General features: G+C 41.3%; 1 protein-coding gene across 1 annotated transcript in view; it reads left to right on the forward strand.

Annotated features, from left to right (window-relative positions):
* The window catches only part of PLPPR5 (phospholipid phosphatase related 5), a 266,631-nt gene that overhangs the window by 144,214 nt on the left and 103,878 nt on the right, over window positions 1-18,539 (forward strand). Inside the window, exon 3 of the mRNA XM_069737680.1 lies at window positions 8,306-8,556. Coding sequence (XP_069593781.1) covers window positions 8,306-8,556 — 251 coding nt within the window. The remainder of the gene's footprint in view (window positions 1-8,305; window positions 8,557-18,539) is intronic.

The following is an 18,539-nucleotide window of genomic DNA, read 5'->3' on the forward strand; positions in this document are numbered from 1 at the left end:
ATTTTCATGGCTCTGCATTATAAACTTCTGTGAAGCACCTGGGGGTTTAAAGTGCTCAATATGCATCTAGATAAGTTCCTTGGGGGGTCTAGTTTCCAAAATGGGGTCACTTGTGGGGGAGCTCCAATGCATAGGCACACAGGGGCTCTCTAAACGCGACATGGTGTCCGCTAACAATTGGAGCTAATTTTCCATTCAAAAAGTCAAATGGCGCGCCTTCCCTTCCGAGCCCTGCCGTGTGCCCAAACAGTGGTTTACCCCCACATATGAGGTATCGGCGTACTCGGGAGAAATTGCCCAACAAATTTTAGGATTCATTTTATCCTATTGCCCATGTGAAAATGAAAAACTGAGGCGAAAAGAATTTTTTTGTGAAAAAAAAAGTACTTTTTCATTTTTACAGATCAATTTGTGAAGCACCTGAGGGTTTAAAGTGCTCAATATGCATCTAGATAAGTTCCTTGGGGGGTCTAGTTTCCAAAATGGGGTCATTTGTGGGGGAGCTCCAATGTTTAGGCACACGGGGGCTCTCCAAACACGACATGGTGTCCGCTAACGATGGAGATAATTTTTCATTCAAAGAGTCAAATGGCGCTCCTTCCCTTCCGAACCTTACCATGTGCCCAAACAGTGGTTTACCTCCACATGTGAGGTATCGGTGTACTCATGAGAAATTGCCCAACAAATTTTAGGATCCATTTTATCCTGTTGCCCATGTGAAAATGAAAAAAATTGAGGCTAAAAGAATTTTTTTGTGAAAAAAAAGTACTTTTTCATTTTTACGGATCAATTTGTGAAGCCCCCGGGGGTTCAAAGTTCTCACTATGCATCTAGATAAGTTCCTTGGGGCGTCTAGTTTCCAAAATGGGGTCACGTGTGGGGGAGCTCCAATTTTTAGGCACACGGGGGCTCTCCAAACGTGACATGGTGTCCGCTAAAGAGTGGAGCCAATTTTTCATTCAAAAAGTCAAATGGCGCTCCTTCCCTTCCAAGCCCTGCCGTGCGCCCAAACAGTGGTTTACCCCCACATATGAGGTATCAGCGTACTCAGGACAAATTGGACAACAACTTTCGTGGTTCAGTTTCTCCTTGTACCATTGGGAAAATAAAAAAAATGTTGCTAAAAGATAATTTTTGTGACTAAAAAGTTAAATGTTCATTTTTTCCTTCCATGTTGCTTCTGCTGCTGTGAAGCACCTGAAGGGTTAAAAAACTTCTTGAATGTGGTTTTGAGCACCTTGAGGGGTGCATTTTTTAGAATGGTGTCACTTTTGGGTATTTTCATCCATATAGACCCCTCAAACTGACTTCAAATGTGAGGTGGTCCCTAAAAAAAATGGTTTTGTAAATTTCGTTGTAAAAATGAGAAATCGCTGGTCAAATTTTAACTCTTATAACTTCCTAGCAAAAAAAAATGTTGTTTCCAAAATTGTGCTGGTGTAAAGTAGACATGTGGGAAATGTTATTTATTAACTATTTTGTGTCACATAACTCTCTGGTTTAACAGAATAAAAATTCAAAATGTGAAAATTGCGAAATTTTCAAAATTTTCGCCAAATTTCCGTTTTTATCACAAATAAACGCAGAATTTATTGACCTAAATTTACCACTAACATGAAGCCCAATATGTCACGAAAAAACAATCTCAGAACCGCTAGGATCCGTTGAAGCGTTCCTGAGTTATTACCTCATAAAGGGACACTGGTCAGAATTGCAAAAAACGGCCAGGTCATTAAGGTCAAAATAGGCTGGGTCATGAAGGGGTTAAAGGGAAACTGGCAGCAGGTTTTTGCTATGTAATCTGAGGATATCATGAGGATGCATCTGAGATACTGAATGCAGTGATGTGTCACTTATTAGGCTGTGTGCTGTTGTTTGCATACAATAAATGTTTTAGCACAAGGAAATTATGATTGACTGGATTATAGTGCACGTGAGCACTGGTCCAACCACACCCCCACTTCTGATCAGTAGCTCACTATCAATAGACAATGTATACAGAAAGCTGTGGTGTGGACGGGGTTGGCTTTCTGAGCTCTGCTACATGCCTGTTATGAAAGGCAATTCAGTACTACAATGGACATAGCGGTCAGAGCACATACAGTGATCTGACAATAACCCAAAATCATAGAACGAGCTCTGAGACGTGGGAACTCTGCAGACCGCAATCCCTAATCCTCTCCAAACAACACTAGAGGCAGCCGTGGATTGCGCCTAACTCTGCCTGAGCCTGCACAGCCTGAGAAACTAACTAGCCTGAAGACAGAAAATAAGCCTACCTTGCCTCAGAGAAAAACCCCAAAGGAAAAGGCAGCCCCCCACATATAATGACTGTGAGTTAAGATGAAAAGACAAACGTAGAGATGAAATAGATTCAGCAAAGTGAGGCCCGACTTTCTTAACAGATCGAGGATAGAAAAGGTAACTTTGCGGTCTACACAAAACCCTACAGAAAACCACGCAAAGGGGCAAAAAGACCCTCCGTACCGAACTAACGGCATGGAGGTACACCCTTTGCGTCCCAGAGCTTCCAGCAACAAATTAGACAAGCTGGACAGAAAAAATAGCAAACAAATAGCAAAGAAGAACTTAGCTATGCAGAGCAGCAGGCCACAGGAATGATCCAGGGAAAAGCAAGTCCAACCCTGGAACATTGACAGGAAGCCAGGATCAAAGCATTAGGTGGAGTTAAGTAGAGAAGCACCTAACGACCTCACCAGATCACCTGAGGGAGGAAACTCAGAAGCCGCAGTACCACTTCCCTCCACCAACAGAAGCTCACAGAGAGAATCAGCCGAAGTACCACTTGTGACCACAGGAGGGAGCTCTGCCACAGAATTCACAACACATGCCACATTTAAAAACTGTACACTATGTCGCATCTAGTAAGTGATACATTGTTGGATTTAGGGTCTCTTTTCCTACATTATGCTGCTCTCAGATGAGTTAGCAAAAACTTGCAGACAAATTCCCTTTAACGGCTTAGACCACTTCCTCAGTTTCTCTATGCTGCTCACTCTCGCAGCGGCACTTTGCTGCGGCACTCCACATCAGCATTCTCTCTCTTTCCCTGCACTTCAGGTCCCTGTCCTCACAGTGCCTATCTGACACTGATTCAGAACTTGAATTTCAGATTAGCACATACAGTAAGCACCCTTCTGTCACTGAACTTCTCCCTCTCATGTGTTAAAAAAAAAGATAAAGATTCCATCTGGTCCATGAAAACCACACAATTGTCCTTAAATCATCAAATATTTTTATGTCCAGTTAATAATATTAAACTGTGAAATAAATGTCATCATCCTTTTTTTTCTCCCATGGCTCAGTGACAGGGATAATCTTTTGCAATAAAAGCCTGAAATATGAAGATGTGCTCTCATTTCCATGTAAGAGCTGAAAAAGCTTTAAAAAAATTGAGAGCTTAAATATAAATTATAAGTTAGAAATATATTTAAATAATGTATTCATAATTTTTTAGAAATCATTGTTGCAGATTTACATCTATATAAGTCTATTATGACCTGAATGGATATTCTATGGAATCTCATAATAAACATATATTTTGTTATACCTCTTTAATACCATTTTTTCTGAAGAATTCTTTAAAAATCCATGAGAAAGAATACTATGTGCATATATTGTAGAGAATCACGCTCTCAGGTAGGTATTAGGTAGCGGTCACACAGGCAATGTGGTTTGGACCCAATCTGAACAGATTCCAGTCCTTTCTCCCAGAGCAAACTTTATACACAGAAAAGTCAAAATTCCACCAGTCTCAGTATCCCCTACAGTCTGAGATCAAGCAGCTTCCAGTGCCAAACCGAATTGTTCAACTCTATGCACAGTTCACAGTGAACAGGCTGCAGCTCCATAGTTACGTAGGTTGAAAAAAGACCTTGATCCATCAAGTTCAAACTTTTTTCCACCAATTGTTCATCTTGTGACTAAATTAACTATAACCAGTGATGTCATGTGTAAAGAGGAAATCATCCTGCCCTTTTTTAAAAGCTGTTATAGTGTCGGCCATTACTACACCTTGTGGTCCGGCATTGCACATTCTGACTGCTCTAACTGTAAAGAACCCTTTCCTATTTAGCTGTCAGAATCACCTTTCTTCCACCTGTAATGAATGCCCTCTAGTCCTTCGTATGGTCCTTGGAAGGAATAAGTCATGCACCAGACCTTTGTACTGACCACACATATATTTATACATGTAAATGAGATCTCCTCTGAGGCGTTTTTTTTTCTAAGCTAAACAAACCCAACTTTTCCAACCTCTAGGCCTTCCATCCCTTCTAAAAAGCAAGTTGCCCGCCTTTGAACGGACTCATATTTCTGAATGTCCTTTTTTTAATGTGGAACCCAAAACTGGACCCCATATTCTAGATGTGGCCACATAATTGATTTTTTGAGGGGTAACAATACATTGTGATTGCGGGATTTTAGCTCTCTTTTTATACACCCTAAGATCTTGTTTGCTTTTGCGGCTGCTGCTTGACATTGAGTACTGCTGCTCAGTTTACTTGTATACCCAAGTCCTTCTCCTGTTCTGTAGTCCCATGTATGGTTCAATTTAATGCATACACAGCAATGGGATTACTCCGTCCCAGGTGGTATGTTCTACATTTATCTACATTAAACCTCATTTGCCAAGTGTTTGCCCATTCAGACATCTTGTCCAGATCGTTTTGCAAAATTGTACTGAATGCCCTTCAACACACAGACTGCTCTACTTTTCTAGCTGACCCGTGCTGTCTCCATTCAGACAGAGACCATCACTTGTCTGTCTACCAGCTACAGCTCACATTTTGGCTGGTCACTCACCAGATTCAATTCACTCAACTCTGCTCAACATCCAGCAGACTGACACACAGTAAACCCATTTCCAGGTTCAAAGACAAAGCTAGCCAGGTAATTGTAATTAATACCTGCGGTGCTAGGACTTAACCCAGTACTACTTGGCTTTGCTACACAATGTATAAAATCAGAAGCATATGGAAGCAGAATATATAAGTAAAAAGGCTCATGTATTATACTCACGGCAGAGATACCAAGCCTTATTTTGAATATTTAAGCTCACTAGTATAGATAGAACATAATTAGCACTACACCACCAAAATCAACCAAAAACATCAGTCTCTGATCCTTCCCTAGTAGAAGTTGCTGATATACTGGAATATATTTACAGACTTGCACAAATTCTGTTTTTCACAAAATTTGCTACTTCAGTATTTTTTGATCTTTTAGCCAACTGTTTTTTATGGTTATTGAAGTACAATTATCAGTTTTTCATAAGTTTTAAATCTTTTATTGACAAATATATCAATTTTATGCAAAGACTCAATATTTATTCTGTTGACCTTTATTTTTGAAAACTTCTATAATGCTTCCTAACATGCTGTAAACCCGCTTCAGGGCCAAATCCTGACTTATGGCAGCCCATTTTTGTCTAATCAGAGCTTGGAGTTTATCACAATTTCTGTGCTTTTGTTTGTCCTCTCACATTTTGAGGATTTATAATAGTATCCCAAAGGGGTAGAGATCTGGAGACTTTCCTGGTCATGGATGCAAAATCTCATTGATTAGTTTTTGCATTTTCTTACTATTACACCAACAGTTGTCTCCTTCTCACCCAGTGTCTTACTTATGGTTTTGTAGCCCATTCCAGCTTTGTGCAGGACTATGATCTTGTCCCTGACATCCTTATAAAGCTCTTTGGTCTTGCCCATGTTGTAGAGGTTAGAGTCTGACTGATTAATTGAGTCTGTGGACAGGAGTCTTTTATAAAGGTGACTATGTAAGACAGCTGTCATTGATGCAGGTAATAAGTTGATTAGGAGCGTCTAACTGGTCTGTAGAAGCCAGAACTCTTAATGGTTGGTAGGGGATCAAATACTTATTTCTCACTGCAAAATGCAAATAAATTTATATAATTTATACAATGTGATTTTCTGGCTTTTATTTTTGTTATTCTATCTGTCATTGTTAAAATTAGCCTACCCTTACAATTACAGACTGTTCATGTATTTGCCAGTAGACAAACTAACAAAATCAGCAGGGGATCAAATACTGATTTCCCCTACTGTAATTTAATTATTATTACTAATAATGATTTGCTAGCTTTACAGTTCATCTTCAGTTCATATACTTTCTGACATTGCTGCAGTTTTGCCTCAAACGCTTAATAAACAGTTGTAAGAGAGATGAAAGCAGAGGAATATTTGCAATGAGGAAATACATCTTATCCAACTATTTTATGCTCTCAGTGTCAAAACGCAAGCAAAGCAAAGCGACTACCTGCAGTGATGAATGTATTCCTCTGCACATAATATTTTAAATAACCAATGAAGATAACAAATAGTGATGAGCGAACGTGCTTGGATAAGGTATTATCCGAGCACGGGTGCTAACTGGATGACTTTGGCGCGCTCGAATAATATGTTCCAGTCTCCGAACCTGCATGTCTCGCGCCTGTTCGATAGCCACAACACATTCAGGTATTTCCCAACATACACCTTATCAGAGCACATTTGCTCATCGCTAATAGCAAAGTCAAGTGTTCTAGGTTGTGGATAAAAAGTGGCACATTAGTAAACACTGTCACTTTCCTATAATAGGCCAACGTCTGATATCCTCAAGTAACGTAATGAACTTTTTGGTCTACTGACATTTCTGACATTGTGTCACACACAGTAAGAGCTTGACCCTTTTTCCCGTCACCAAGATAGGAGAAGTAGGAGAATTAGCACACGACCAAAACCTCGCAACAGTCTCAGATAAATCTACCAATCACCTTCTCAAACAACAAGCACAAACCGCCATGTCCTAACCATGCAGCATAAGCTAACTCTGACAATGAGTGCTAGCCAGGGCCCAGATTATATAGGAGATGGGAGTGGTTAACAGTGAACAGCTGGGAGCCTTAATGCAGGATAGCTTTGAAGAGCTCTCAACTGTGCAGATAACCCCTTTACTAATAAAAGAAAGCTGCACCATTTAATATGAAGGTGAAGCGCTTCTAAACACTGCAGCACTAGGAGGAATCAGGCGCTGCAGTCTTCTGGCTCCTCTCTGTCGCGGTAAACCCGTGACAGCAGGTGTTGAAACAATACTCTATAGTATGACTGTTTTAAAAACTACAAATGTTAATATTTACTTTTTTTTATCAATTAACAAAATAATTCAAAGTTTGTGAACAAATGAGAAATCTAAATCCTGAGTCCTGGAAGTGATGATATGCCCCTAGGACTCTGTGATGTTGAGGTCAGGGCTCTTTCTAGAATTACATGAAGAGACAGAAGGAATTTGCACAAGCAACATCCATGGAAGATCTGTAGTTACATCTCCAAAATGTTTAAAACAACCTTCCTGCTGAGTTTCTTTAAACATTGCTTGCACATGTACATAAAAGAATTGATGCATTGATGCTATTTTGAAGGCAAACAGTGTTGACATCAAATATTGATATTCTTTAAATTTCAATTTTGTTTATTCTCTTTGCATTTTGTTAACTGATAAAATAAACTATTACTGGTACACTTTCAATATTTGAAAGCATTCTTAAATTTCAGCACTGTAACGACACCTGCCTAAATCTTTTGCATCTTACGGTATGGACAGATAGCATCACCCTGTGGCTTATGGTTAGGTCAGTAGTCAGTCGAAAAGAAGTCGGATGAAGATTTTACATCATGATCCAATGATGGGTTTGTTTTTATGGTTTTATTTCCAGTTTGTAAGCATGAAGACACATAGGTCTGCAAGCAAAAATCAGTACTATGGAGTTAATACGTTTCCAGCCTTATTGCGCAAATTTGCAAGTGATAAGTACCCAATTAATAAAAACTTATTGCGCATGCAAAGTTGCAAGTGATACCCAGTAAATAATACCTAAGCATCTTCGACAAAATTACATAGATGCAATTTTTACATTTCAATTAGTTTTCTATAGTCTTGCAAGGATGTTCTACCAAAGTGGCGCCAAATTATAAGATAGGGCACTTCTTTAAAAGTAACCCATACTCAAATTATATAAGATTTTAAAACCCTAAGTTTATGACTGTACAATGTGTTCCACCAGCCTATATATACACTGGAAGGACATGGCGTATGTCTGGGGTGCTAATACTTCCGGTTGACTGAACATGAGATCCAGGGCTCTAAGTTCATGGAGGGCTTTTATGGATTTACAGACACAATATGACCTACTGTATGTTGGCTTTGGCTAATCAATGCTTTATATTTTTGATATAGAACTTACAATGAATATTTCATTAATAAGCTCTTTCCTTTCCTTCTTTTGCAGGGATTTATACTTTTGGACTATTTGCTACAGATATATTTGTAAATGCTGGACAAGTCGTTACAGGGAACTTGGCACCACATTTTCTTACAATTTGTAAACCCAACTACACAGCACTTGGTTGCCACCAGCTTACACAGTTCATCACAGATGCCAATGCTTGCACTGGAAATCCAGACCTTGTACTCAAAGCAAGGAGAACATTTCCATCCAAAGAAGCAGCTCTCAGTATATACGGAGCAATGTATCTGGCTGTGAGTAAAACTTGATAAACATTATTGACCATGCACTGATATGTAACACTATATACTGATGTTTACAAAATGTTGACGATTTTCATTAGGAGCCATATAATATTTCGAAGTTAATCTAAATGATCTTCTTTACCAAAGTACAGGGCTCATAGTAAGGATGAGATAAAGCTTTGATAAGGATGGTTTTACAGTGTTTACCCCCCTTTTATGGAGTTTTTGCTTATTTTTTGCTTTTGCCTATTTTTTGTGGTTTATGGTGGAAAGGTTTTTGGCTTTTCTCTATAGGATTATCTGCCAGGTAAAACTTTGTTTTTGAGTACAATTACAGCAATAAAAGAATGAAAGCGGTTGTTTTAGGATAGTTGTTGGAGGTATAACCCCATAATAAAATTATACAGGTGCCTTAAAAGCTCTACTTGGCATTTAACGAAGGCTTGTAAAGTACATACTGAAGATAAGGCTGTAATATTTCACTCTCGTGTGGCTCACGTGCATAGAAAATAAGATCAGATCTTTGGTCAGGACAGTTGACTAAATGTTCCTGGAAGTGCACATGAGTGCGGAGATCGTGTGTGAGGAGATTGTATGTGCGGAGATCGTGTGTGGTTAGATCGTGTGTGCCATCCAGCCAGAGCAGAAGTAGAATATTAGTATATTTAATATGTGCACAGTCTTTTCATTTAAAATAATATTAAATGTCAAACATTTTGGGGTCTCAAATTATGCTCTCATTATTAGAAATGAATGGACCTGTGGAAGTTCTCTGTTGTGAATTCTGTGGCTGAATTCACTCCTGTGGTCACAAGTGGTACTGCAGCTTCTGAGCTTCCTCCCTCAGGTGTTCTGGTGAGCTCGTTAACTGCTTCATTACTTAACTCCGCCTGATGCTGCTATCCTTGCTCCTTGTCAATGTTTCAGTGTTGGATCTGAGCTTCTCCTGATTGTTCCTGTGACCTGCTGCTCTGTATAGCTAAGTGCTTTTTGCTTTTTTGTTGCTTTTTTTCTGTCCAGCTTGTCTTTTGTTTTGCTGGAAGCTCTGAGACGCAAAGGGTGTACCGCCGTGCCGTTAGTTCGGCACGGTGGTTTTTTTTTGCCCCCTTTGCGTGGTTTTGCTTTAGGGTTTTTTGTAGACTGCAAAGTTCGCTTTACTGTCCTCGCTCTGTCCTAGAATATCGGGCCCCACTTTGCTGAATCTATTTCATCCCTACGTTTTGTCTTTTCATCTTACTCACAGTCATTATATGTGGGGGGCTGCCTTTTCCTTTGGGGAATTTCTCTGGGGCAAGTCAGGCCTATTTTTCTATCTTCAGGCTAGCTAGTTTCTTAGGCTGTGCCGAGTTGCCTAGGTAGTTGTTAGGCGCAATCCACAGCCGCTTTTAGTTGTGTTTAGGATAGGATCAGGTGTGCAGTCTACAGAGTTTCCACGTCTCAGAGCTCGTTCTTGTATTTTTGGGTATTTGTCAGATCACTGTGTGCGCTCTGATCGCTAAGCACACTGTGTTTCTGGATTGCCTTCATAACACCTGTCATTAGCAAACATAACAGTACAAGGAGCCTATCTAATGATTCTCAATAGAGGGAAAGAAAAAGTTCTGACATCATTTTTTTTTTTTTTTCTGCTCTGTGTTCACTTTTTTTTTTTTCCCCTAGACATTTGGGTGATTCTGGACACAGGTGTGGACATGGATATTCAGGGTCTGTGCTCTTCAATGGATAATCTCGTTATAAATGTACAAAAAATTCAAGATACTATTGATCAGAAATCTATGTTAGAACCAAGAATTCCTATTCCTGATTTGTTTTTTGGAGATAGAACTAAGTTTCTAAGTTTCAAAAATAATTGTAAGCTATTTCTGGCCTTGAAACCTCATTCTTCTGGTAATCCTATTCAACAGGTTTTGATTATTATTTCTTTTTTGCGCGGCGACCCTCAAGACTGGGCATTTTCTCTTGCGCCAGGAGACCCTGCATTGAGTAGTGTCGATGCGTTTTTCCTGGCGCTCGGATTGCTGTACGATGAGCCTAATTCAGTGGATCAGGCTGAGAAAAATTTGCTGGCTTTGTGCCAGGGTCAGGATGATATAGAAGTATATTGTCAGAAATTTAGGAAATGGTCAGTACTCACTCAGTGGAATGAATCTGCGCTGGCAGCTTTGTTCAGAAAGGGTCTCTCTGAGGCTCTTAAGGATGTCATGGTGGGATTTCCTATGCCTGCTGGTTTGAATGAGTCTTTGTCTTTGGCCATTCAGATCGGTCGACGCTTGCGCGAGCGTAAATCTGTGCACCATTTGGCGGTACTGCCTGAGGTTAAACCTGAGCCTATGCAGTGCGATAGGACTATGACTAGAGTTGAACGGCAGGAATACAGACGTCTGAATGGTCTGTGTTTCTACTGTGGTGATTCCACTCATGCTATTTCTGATTGTCCTAAGCGCACTAAGCGGTCCGCTAGGTCTGCCGTCATTGGTACTGTACAGTCCAAATTCCTTCTGTCCATTACCTTGATATGCTCTTTGTCGTCGTTTTCTGTCATGGCGTTTGCGGATTCGGGCGCTGCCCTGAATCTGATGGATTTGGATTATGCTAAACGTTGTGGGTTTTTCTTGGAGCCTTTGCGGTGTCCTATTCCATTGAGAGGAATTGATGCTACACCTTTGGCCAAGAATAAACCTCAATACTGGGCCCAGCTGACCATGTGCATGGCTCCTGCACATCAGGAAGTTATTCGCTTTCTGGTGTTGCATAATCTGCATGATGTGGTCGTGTTGGGGTTGCCATGGCTACAAACCCATAATCCAGTATTGGATTGGAATTCCATGTCGGTATCCAGCTGGGGTTGTCAGGGGGTACATGGTGATGTTCCATTTTTGTCGATTTCGTCATCCACCCCTTCTGAGGTCCCAGAGTTCTTGTCTGATTATCAGGATGTATTTGAAGAGCCCAAGTCCGATGCTCTACCTCCGCATAGGGATTGTGATTGTGCTATCAATTTGATTCCTGGTAGTAAATTCCCTAAAGGTCGATTATTTAATTTATCCGTGCCCGAACACGCCGCTATGCGCAGTTATGTGAAGGAATCCCTGGAGAAGGGACATATTCGCCCATCGTCATCACCACTGGGAGCAGGGTTCTTCTTTGTAGCCAAGAAGGATGGTTCGCTGAGACCGTGTATTGATTACCGCCTTCTTAATAAGATCACTGTTAAATTTCAGTATCCCTTGCCATTGTTATCTGACTTGTTTGCTCGGATTAAGGGGGCTAGTTGGTTCACTAAGATAGATCTTCGTGGTGCGTATAATCTGGTGAAAATCAGGCAAGGAGATGAATGGAAAACTGCATTCAATACGCCCGAGGGTCATTTTGAGTATCTAGTGATGCCGTTTGGACTTGCCAATGCTCCATCTGTGTTTCAGTCTTTTATGCATGACATCTTCCGTGAGTATCTGGATAAATTCCTGATTGTTTACTTGGATGACATTTTGATCTTCTCAGATGATTGGGAGTCTCATGTGAAGCAGGTCAGAATGGTTTTTCAGGTCCTGCGTGCTAACTCTTTGTTTGTGAAGGGATCAAAGTGTCTCTTCGGTGTGCAGAAAGTTTCATTTTTGGGGTTCATCTTTACCCCTTCTACTATCGAGATGGATCCAGTTAAGGTCCAAGCCATCCAGGATTGGATTCAGCCGACATCTCTGAAAAGTCTGCAAAAGTTCCTGGGCTTTGCTAATTTTTATCGTCGCTTCATCTGTAATTTTTCTAGCATTGCCAAACCATTGACCGATTTGACCAAGAAGGGTGCTGATTTGGTTAATTGGTCTTCTGCTGCTGTGGAAGTTTTTCAGGAGTTGAAGCGTCGTTTTTGTTCTGCCCCTGTGTTGTGTCAACCAGATGTTTCTCTTCCGTTCCAGGTCGAGGTTGATGCTTCTGAGATTGGAGCAGGGGCGGTTTTGTCACAGAGAGGTTCTGATTGCTCAGTGATGAAACCATGTGCTTTCTTTTCCAGGAAGTTTTCGCCCGCTGAGCGTAATTATGATGTGGGCAATCGAGAGTTGCTGGCCATGAAGTGGGCATTCGAGGAGTGGCGTCATTGGCTTGAAGGAGCTAAGCATCGCGTGGTGGTATTGACTGATCATAAGAACTTGACTTATCTCGAGTCTGCCAAGCGCTTGAATCCTAGACAGGCCCGTTGGTCGTTATTTTTTGCCCGCTTCGACTTCGTGATTTCGTACCTTCCGGGCTCTAATAATGTGAAGGCGGATGCTCTGTCTAGGAGTTTTGTGCCCGACTCTCCGGGTTTATCTGAGCCAGCGGGTATCCTCAAGGAAGGAGTCATTGTGTCTGCCATCTCCCCTGATTTGCGGCGGGTGCTGCAAAAATTTCAGGCGAATAAACCTGATCGTTGTCCAGCAGAGAAACTGTTCGTCCCTGATAGGTGGACTAATAAACTTATCTCTGAACTTCATTGTTCGGTGTTGGCTGGTCATCCTGGAATCTTTGGTACCAGAGAGTTAGTGGCTAGATCCTTCTGGTGGCCATCTCTGTCACGGGATGTACGTACTTTTGTGCAGTCCTGTGGGATTTGTGCTAGGGCTAAGCCCTGCTGTTCTCGTGCCAGTGGGTTGCTTTTGCCCTTGCCGGTCCCAAAGAGGCCTTGGACACATATTTCGATGGATTTCATTTCTGACCTTCCCGTTTCTCAAAAGATGTCAGTCATTTGGGTGGTCTGTGATCGCTTTTCTAAAATGGTCCATCTGGTGCCCTTGGCTAAATTGCCTTCCTCATCTGATTTGGTACCTTTGTTCTTTCAGCATGTGGTTCGGTTGCATGGCATTCCTGAGAATATTGTTTCTGACAGAGGTTCCCAGTTTGTTTCAAGGTTTTGGCGAGCCTTTTGTGGTAGGATGGGCATTGACCTATCCTTTTGCTCGGCTTTCCATCCTCAGACTAATGGCCAGACCGAACGAACCAATCAGACCTTGGAAACATATCTGAGATGTTTTGTTTCTGCAGACCAGGATGATTGGGTGTCCTTTTTGCCGTTGGCTGAGTTCGCCCTTAATAATCGGGCCAGCTCGGCTACCTTGGTTTCTCCTTTTTTTTGCAATTCTGGGTTCCATCCTCGTTTCTCTTCAGGACAGGTTGAGTCTTCGGACTGTCCTGGTGTGGATTCTGTGGTGGATAGGTTGCAGCAGATCTGGACTCAGGTAGTGGACAATTTGATCTTGTCCCAGGAGAAAGCTCAACTTTTCGCTAATCGCAGACGCCGTGTGGGTCCCCGACTTCGTGTTGGGGATCTGGTTTGGTTATCTTCTCGTCATATTCCTATGAAGGTTTCCTCTCCTAAATTTAAACCTCGTTTTATTGGTCCGTATAGGATTTCTGAGGTTCTCAATCCTGTGTCTTTTTGTTTGACCCTCCCAGACTCCTTTTCCATACATAATGTATTCCATAGGTCGTTGTTGCGGAGATACGTGGTACCTATGGTTCCATCTGTTGAGCCTCCTGCCCCGGTTTTGGTGGAGGGGGAATTGGAGTATATTGTGGAGAAGATTTTGGATTCTCGTGTTTCTAGACGGAAACTCCAGTATCTGGTTAAATGGAAGGGTTATGCTCAGGAAGATAATTCCTGGGTTTTTGCCTCTGATGTTCATGCTTCCGATCTTGTTCGTGCCTTTCATGCGGCTCATCCTGGTCGGCCTGGGGGCTCTGGTGAGGGTTCGGTGACCCCTCCTCAAGGGGGGGTACTGTTGTGAATTCTGTGGCTGAATTCACTCCTGTGGTCACAAGTGGTACTGCAGCTTCTGAGCTTCCTCCCTCAGGTGTTCTGGTGAGCTCGTTAACTGCTTCATTACTTAACTCCGCCTGATGCTGCTATCCTTGCTCCTTGTCAATGTTTCAGTGTTGGATCTGAGCTTCTCCTGATTGTTCCTGTGACCTGCTGCTCTGTATAGCTAAGTGCTTTTTGCTTTTTTGTTGCTTTTTTCTGTCCAGCTTGTCTTTTGTTTTGCTGGAAGCTCTGAGACGCAAAGGGTGTACCGCCGTGCCGTTAGTTCGGCACGGTGTGTTTTTTTTGCCCCCTTTGCGTGGTTTTGCTTTAGGGTTTTTTGTAGACTGCAAAGTTCGCTTTACTGTCCTCGCTCTGTCCTAGAATATCGGGCCCCACTTTGCTGAATCTATTTCATCCCTACGTTTTGTCTTTTCATCTTACTCACAGTCATTATATGTGGGGGGCTGCCTTTTCCTTTGGGGAATTTCTCTGGGGCAAGTCAGGCCTATTTTTCTATCTTCAGGCTAGCTAGTTTCTTAGGCTGTGCCGAGTTGCCTAGGTAGTTGTTAGGCGCAATCCACAGCCGCTTTTAGTTGTGTTTAGGATAGGATCAGGTGTGCAGTCTACAGAGTTTCCACGTCTCAGAGCTCGTTCTTGTATTTTTGGGTATTTGTCAGATCACTGTGTGCGCTCTGATCGCTAAGCACACTGTGTTTCTGGATTGCCTTCATAACACCTGTCATTAGCAAACATAACAGTTCTCGTTCTGGTACCCAATCCGAACTTTATTCCAAAATTCTGTTCGGGTACCAGAACACCATCCAAACTTCAACCAGAACCCAAAACCTATTCAAAAAATTGTGGACCTAAACTTTTGAGCAGGAAAATTCTTTCTCTCTCCTCCTGGACCTCCCCCAAAGACCTGAACATTGCAAAGGGCTTCCGGGAGAATTCCGGCGTTTAACATCGGACACTGACTGGTACAAACCCCAAACTTTTATGTTTGGAGTCACTCATCTCTACTCGTTACGCTTTCAAAGTGCTTAATGATGATACTTTCTATTTGTAACAGTAATCATAATATATCGAGCAGCGCACAGTAAACTCAACAATCATAAAACTCTGCAATGATAGCACAACTAGCTAATGTGATTTAATTTCCTCCAGTCTGCTACATCAGATTAGTGGTAATGTTTAGCTTCATATTTACTATGATGAGACCATACTGTCACATTCCAAATAGAGGACAGAGGGCACACAGCCTCCTATTACATTCTTTTATACGTTATTGGCCGTTTTCCACAGTTTTATCTAATTGAATTAATATTATTACTAATAATCCTTATTTATCGATCCTTCCTTATTTGCTAGTTTTACAGTTCATCTTCAGTTCATATACTTTCTGACATTGCTGCAAATTTGCCTCAAGCGCTTAATAATCAGTTGTAAGAGAGATGAAAGCAGAGGAATATTTGCAATGAGGAAATACATCTTATCCAACTATTTTATGCTCTGTGTCAAAACTCAAGCAAAGCAAAGCGACTACCTGCAGTGATGAATGTATTCCTCTGCACATGAAATTTTCAATAACCAATAAAGATAACAAATAGTGAGAAGCGAACGTAAGGTAATGATAAGGCGTTATCTGAGCATGTTCGGGTGCTAAAGGGTGACTTCGGTGTGCTCGAATAATATGTTGAATCCCCATGGCTGCATGTCTCATGACTGTTCGATACACATGCAGGTATTGCCTAACATAACACCTTATCAGACCATGTTCGCTCATCACTAATAACAAAGTCAAGTGTTCTAGATTGTGGATAACCAGTTGCACATTAGTATAATATAGTATTAGTATAGCCCAAATTCTGATATCCTCAAGTAACCTTATGAACTGTATTTGTCTACTAATACTTCTAACATTGTGTCACACACAGTAAGGACTTGACTATTTTTCTGTCACCAAAAAATGACTTTTCCTAATTGTAAAGTCCATATAGACCTGTGTTTCCCAACTCCAGTCCTCAAGACCTACCAACATGTCAAGTTTTCAGGATTTCCTTGGTATTGGACAGGTAATAATTTCATCACCTGCTCAAGCATTAATTCCATCACCTATGCAATACTAAGGACATCCTGAAAACATGACCTGTTGGTGGGTCTTGAGGACTTGAGTTGAGAAACACTGATTAAGACTGACATACCAATGTCAGAAAAATGGATTTTGCTCTGAAAGTGCAGATATGGGCTACAATATATTAGCCATGGAGGTCACCTCTAGATAACTCAGGAGGATTTACCAAGACTGGCATTTCATTAATCAATTTTGAACCAAGCACCCATTGGACCAAGGTGCGCCATGTGAATTAAGAGGACCATAGCTATTAATACACAGTACACATCTCTAAGCTGTGTGCAGCAGAACACGGTACATTATAGTTTAGATGTTATGTATAAATTTGGTTGTGCCTCTCTTTCTAAGCCCCAACCATTTTTTTTAAGGAAAAGCGACTATACTGGAGCTAAAAGTTGTAGAATTTTTTTGAAAATATTCATTTCTCCAAATTTTGCTACTTTCTGATGCCAGAAAACTGGCTTAGAGTGAAAAATAAATTTCCCACCTGTTATGTTTTACAACTGAGAAACCTAAAATTGGGAGTTTAGTAGTAATGATAAACCATGGAAGGTGTTTCCAAGGTATTTTTTACTGCACAATGAACTCTGTAGAAACAAAACATGAAAAGCAATGGCAGAATTGCTGTTTTTTAAATTTTGCATCACTTTGAATTTCTTTTATGTTTCTCCCTACATGATTTGGTAAAGTAAATGGTGTCATTCAGAACTACAACTAGTCTACAGAAGAGTCGTCCCTCTCATACGGTTGTATTGATGAAAAAAAAAAAGCAATTGCTTTTAGAAGAAGGAGAGGAGAAAAAGGGAAAATTGTCTGGATCTGAAGGGGTTAATGAGCACAGGCTGATTCACTGCAAGATCCAAAGAATTATTCCTTCTGCAAGTTTTTCTGTTGGGTCTTCCCAAAGAGCAGAGAACAGATGCAAACAGTGTTTGCCTCCCTTATGGCTTATTGAAACAAGCTTTACTGAATTAAATGTGGGATGAACGAGGATCAGGATGAACGTGACCTTGTTAGATATTGAGGAGCAGCAGAGACCCGTTGATATTGTGAAAAATAAAACAGTGATATTGAACAGGAGAACATGATTTATGGAAGTGTTTTTAATGATTTGCATCAACTTGCTGAAACTGTTCTGCTTTCTTAAAGGGAACCTGTCACCCCGTTTTTTCTGTATGAGATAAAAATACTGTTAAATAGGGCCAGAGCTGTGCGTACTATAGTGTATTTTGTGTACCCTGATTCCCCACCTATGCTGCCGAAATAACTTACCAAAGTCGCCGTTTTCGCCTGTCAATCAGGCTGGTCTGGTCAGATGGGCGTGGTGACATCGCTGTTTCTTCCCCCAGATCTTGCATACATTTCCGTTGGTGGCGTAGTGGTTTGCGCATGCCCAACTTCTGAATCCACTGCGCAGGCGAAGAAAAAACGCGCGATCGGCACTATTTCCCTGGTGATCGGTGGGGGCGGCCATCTTTCTGATGGCGTGCGCATATGGAGTCCTCTGCTGCCCGGGGCTTCAGGAAAATGGCCGCGGGATGCCACGCGTGCGCAGACTATAGTAACGCACAGCTCAGGCCCTATTTAACAGTATTTTTATCTCATACTGAAAAAACGGGGTGACAGGTTCCCTTTAACTTTATTTGATAGAGTTATGACCGAAAGTGTTGGTACGCTTGAAATTGTTCCAGAAAATGAAGTATTTATTCCAGAAAATTAATGCAATTATAAATGTTTTTTATACACATGTTAATTTCCTTTGTGTGTATTGGAATTGCACAAAAAAGAGTAGAAAAGGCAAACTGGGCATAATTTAACAGAAAAAAACAAAAATGAGACTGACAAAATTGTTGGCAACTTTTCAAAATTATGGGTGAACAACTTTGTTTCAAGCATGTGATGCTATATTCTAGTTGGGCCTAAATGAGTAGCTGATCCTTGGCTGCTTTTTGCAGTGGGGGTTTGCCTAAGGTCATCTATTCAGGGAGAGCCGACGACCAGTGGGGGGCAACATTGCGCCCCCACTGGTCGTCGGCTCTCCCTGAATAGTCAATTGCAAATTAAAAGGGAGAACCTGAAAAAGTT

Source organism: Ranitomeya imitator, chromosome 8 (genome assembly GCF_032444005.1).
Source record: "Ranitomeya imitator isolate aRanImi1 chromosome 8, aRanImi1.pri, whole genome shotgun sequence".
Classification (NCBI taxonomy): Eukaryota; Metazoa; Chordata; class Amphibia; order Anura; family Dendrobatidae; genus Ranitomeya; species Ranitomeya imitator.